Source organism: Glossina fuscipes, unplaced genomic scaffold (assembly GCF_014805625.2).
Source record: "Glossina fuscipes isolate IAEA_lab_2018 unplaced genomic scaffold, Yale_Gfus_2 53563, whole genome shotgun sequence".
In the NCBI taxonomy this organism is placed as follows: Eukaryota; Metazoa; Arthropoda; class Insecta; order Diptera; family Glossinidae; genus Glossina; species Glossina fuscipes.
Window position 1 is genome coordinate 1 of NW_024000067.1, and position 4,574 is coordinate 4,574.

At 32.9% G+C, this 4,574-nt stretch overlaps 1 protein-coding gene across 1 annotated transcript; it reads left to right on the top strand.

The window, feature by feature from the left end:
- Nucleotides 1-114: 114 nt before the first annotated feature.
- LOC119643094 (zinc finger protein 721-like) lies at nt 115-4,152 on the top strand. Its single transcript, XM_038042441.1, has 3 exons — nt 115-335; nt 3,069-3,456; nt 3,520-4,152. Exons 1-3 carry the CDS (start codon nt 115-117, stop codon nt 3,757-3,759), a joined length of 849 nt encoding a protein of 282 aa, XP_037898369.1. The 3' UTR covers nt 3,760-4,152.
- Nucleotides 4,153-4,574: the final 422 nt, after the last annotated feature.

The following is a 4,574-nucleotide window of genomic DNA, read 5'->3' on the forward strand; positions in this document are numbered from 1 at the left end:
AGCAATCTTATATATATTCAAATTGTTTTGTTTAAGGAACATACATCGGTGCATACGGGTGAAGTATTATATACCTGTCCTAATTGTCCGATGACATTCTTCTCGAATGCGAACATGTATAAACATCGTCAGCGTTTACATCGTGCCGAATGGGAGGCTGATCGTAAGAAGCCAATTCCTCCTAATATTATGGGTCAAGCTAAGCAAGGCAGCAAATTAGTAAAACTAAAACGATCAACAGTCAACAACATCGCCGTTATAACACAATTTCCTAATACTGATATATTACAATTTAAGCCTCCTTCTGAAAGTGATGAAAATGCATTAACAAATACGTTAGAGTTTTTATAGAAATTTTGAGGCTTCCATATGTTTTTATAGCGGCTTCATTTTAAGAGGGTTTTTTAACAATTGACACCTAAGTGTCTTATATGTAATTTCCTTAACTATTCAAAGGAGGATTAAAGCGAAGAATATCTGTAAGAATTTTGATTTGTGTAAATATAATCTGGTACGTAATCAATTTATTAAATCGTGTTCCTTTGTAAATGCAATTTAGTTTTTGTTAACTGTTCCGGTTTACTAACGAAGTTTCTACTCGTCTTTGATATCCATTATCTCAACCTTATGTGTAGAAATTCCACGAAACTACTACTTCGAACGTAGTTGTAAATTGCGAAGTACACCTTGTTGTCTTTCGTTCTCATTTTGTCTTACTTTAAAATTAATTTAAAACGAGTTAGAAAGAAAATAATTTTCGCGATTTTCGACAATCCATAAATTTCATGGATGAATTTTTCTGATGACTTTTTTTATTTGTTTTTAAGATTTTTTCATTCTCTCTCACAAATATGCATGAAATGCATATTATGCAAAGTTATACATTTCATAACTCAGTAAGATTATGTCCATTGAAGGCGTCCGTGGCTTATACGCAAAGTAAAGAGGTACTGTTCTATTTACGCAATTAGCTTCGTTTTACAAAGTATGATTTTTTATAATTTGTTGTTCAGCAAATCAACAACCGAAGCTGATGTGCAGAGAAAAGGCTCAACGTGAACACGATGTTCTTTGTGTTGCGCCTCAATAAAATATATATATCTGTTTCGTTTATTTTATTATTTCTTAAATCTCTTAATTAAATTTTCTTTAAATTAATCTCGTGTCAATTTTTGTGTGTTACTCGTCCGCTATGTCTAAAGGTTATTAATTTTACAGTATATTTAAAGATTTAAAATATGTAAGCACAAAATAAATTCTTAAATGAACTCTAATAAGATCTTTGTAGTATCGTTAATTGTACTTTTCAGTTGTCTTTTTTAGGTCGGGGGCTAATCTATTAATTTTTCCGTTTAGCCAATATGTTTCCTTACACGAATTTTTTGGGAACGTGTTTATCGGGTAAAAAGAGCATTAGGTATATTTTGTTATTTGCGGGTGCACCTGATCGCTAGTAATTTTCCCCTTTTTCGCTTGAATTCGCGAAACATTCCGTTTTTTAATTTTATTAAATTAAAGTTGTTTGATTATTGCGCACTTTTACGCACTTTTTCAAAACTTTTGAAGAGAAAATCATATATAAATGAATTCTCTTACCAAATCGTGCAGTAATTCTTCTTGGAACTCTATAAAATATCTTAAGCAATCTGTATGTGTACATTTGCACTATCAAACTCTCTTTGTCAAATTTCGTTAAAATCCCAATTGAAATAAAAAGGTGAAGAAGCGCTCCATTCACTTTTGTTTGAATTCTACGGCTTGAGAATGGATGCGCTTGAAAAATCCATGAGAAATAAGCGTTAAACGATTAAAAAGCTTAGAAAGATTAGAAAAAAGAAGTAAGAACATTATAGCGGGTCAACGCCGACCATTACATACCCTCCACCACTTCGCCTAGTACAGTTATTTTCTTCGTTTTGATAGTAATACGCTAAAAGTATACGTTATTTTCGTGCAAAGCCACAATTTTTATAAAAGCTCGCATACAGGAAGATTAGATTTTCTCTATATATAAGAGCTTGCTTTTCGTGCTAATGCTTATTTATGTTAGGGGCCAAAAAAATATACCTATGTGATTCAAATTCTCTGCCGTTCATTCTTTCGCTCAATTGCTACTATGAATTAATTTTCATCTAAAATATTAAAAATTCTCCCTCTTTCCGAAAGGCTTACTGCTCATAAGAAATCTTATACGGGGTGGGACCAACAAGTAAACCCATGGTGTTCAAATTAGGTCCACTTCACTTTTTGCATTAAAATACTATGATGAACAAAATTTCATAGCAAAGAAATTAACAATTAGGGCTTTTTGACATATAAGCATTACGGATCTAAAAATAGACCTACATTGTCTAAATTCTTTAAGGCTGATTTGTTTGTCAATTTGCTATCATAAGACAATTTTTGCTATGAAATGTTAAAAATTGGACTTATTTCCACATAAAGATTCAATTTTAGTGGGATTGGTTATATGAGAGGGTTTTCAATAAGATGCTCCAGCTGGTTCAAAGTTTTCACACCAAATTAAAATGTCGAAATACTATAGCTTAGCTAATTTTGAAAATTGAAAATTTTTATCTCAACGATTTTTCGGAATAGGGCATTATATGGGGGATTGACCGCTAACGCGGACCGATCCGCACAATTTTCAACAACGTTCGTCCTTAGGACAAAGAACGCCACTATAATAAATTTCATCGAAATACCTCAAAAACTACGATCTGTAGCTTGAATAAAAATTTACATCAGACGGGCAGACAGGCTTAGATCGATATAGAAAATGATCCTGAAATGATTATGAATCGGTCGGCATCATAAAACGTCTATCGCAAGTCATTCTGCTTGTAATATCCGTCGGCACATACTTAATATTCTCTGTACCACAAGTGGTGTAGAATACAAAAAGTGAAGGGCTTCACAATCTTTGTAACTGGAAAAGATAGAATGGCGAGCATTCATAATTTTCTTACTTCTGTTTAGAACGTTATCATCGATATTCGAATTCCTTATTTTCTGTTCTGAACTGTTTCGTCTTCCATAAATTATGTTGTATTTTTTTTTTGTTTTAGATTACCGACGGATCGTAAATTGCAGCAACATTTAAAAAATGATCATGATCCACAAAAACTATTTATATGTGATAAGTGCGGTAAAATTTTTAAAAATAGTTACAATTTAAGAAAACATAATGACATGGAGCATACCGAAAGGAAATTTACGCCGGAACCGCAACAATGCAAGCTTTGTGGTACATGGTATCGTCATTTGGCTGGTTTGAAAACGCACATGAAAAACATCCATGAGAATACAAGCAATGAACATCGTTGTAATATATGCAGTAAAGTATCAACTACTGAGAGAGCTCTAAAGCGTCATATATACTTGAATCATAAGTGTATCCGAAAATTCAAATGTAGCATGTGTTCGAAAGCTTTTAAGCGTGGCCAAGATTTAAGGGTTAGTTTTACTTTCAAGTTAATTTTTTCTGTCTTTTTCTGTAAGAGTTGTTTTCTTTTATAGGAACACATTTCAGTACATACGGGTGAGGCGTTGTACACTTGCCCCAATTGTCCAATGACTTTTGCGTCCAGTGCCAATATGTATAAACATCGGCAACGTTTGCACAAAACTGAATATGAAGCAGATCGTCAACAAGCCATTCCTCCGAATATCATAAAACAAGCAAAGACTGGTACAAGCAAAGTTCGTTCTTTTGGTGTATCTAATGCTTTTGCAAATCCGCAGATAGTAATAAATTAGTTTTTACTATGACACTACATTGAAAAGTTATAGTATACAATAAATCCGGTGAGACTAAAACGAAATTTCAAATTATATATTGTAGGCGTAAAAGGGAATTACTGAAAGATAAAGCGGGCGGTAAACACGAACGTAAAAGTTCAGCACCTATGTCAAATTTCTTTAAATTAAGTTTCTCGACTTCTTCTTCTTCGCCGACACAACATAATAACAGAAACTTAAAGGCAGGGGGCGGCAAAGGTAAGAAGTTACTTGGATCTCCCTTGCTACATCGTATTATGTTCGGCCATCATCATGATGACAGTAGTAAATTTGAAACCCTTTATTTAATTGTATGAAAAAACAGTAACTTGTTTACATATAATTTTTGCTTAAATAAAATTGGAATAGCAAGATTTTGCTTGTATAATAAAAAAACGAGTGTAATCCCTTTTTTTTGCCATTTTTACCCAAAGATTTCAGATTAGTTCATCCTTTGTAGTACGCATTAAAATTTTGTATACCATTTATTTATTGAAATCCCTTTGGGCATATGTGCCCTTAGCCTGCCGCCAATAATAGAGCTCCTGATTGTGTTTACTTATCGTCGTATTCGGGGTCTTGTATTAAAGGCACGATAAAACTCTACGACCGATTCCGATTTACCTATAAATGTGAGAATAAGCAAGAGCGTATATGTTTGTTTACTTTTTTCAATAATGCCTTTAGCAAAAATAGCGTACATGTTCTCAGTATTTTGAACATTTTGTTAACGTCTCCTGACTTGTTTTATTCAATTTTTAATAAATTGGTTACGTACCAGATTATATTTACAC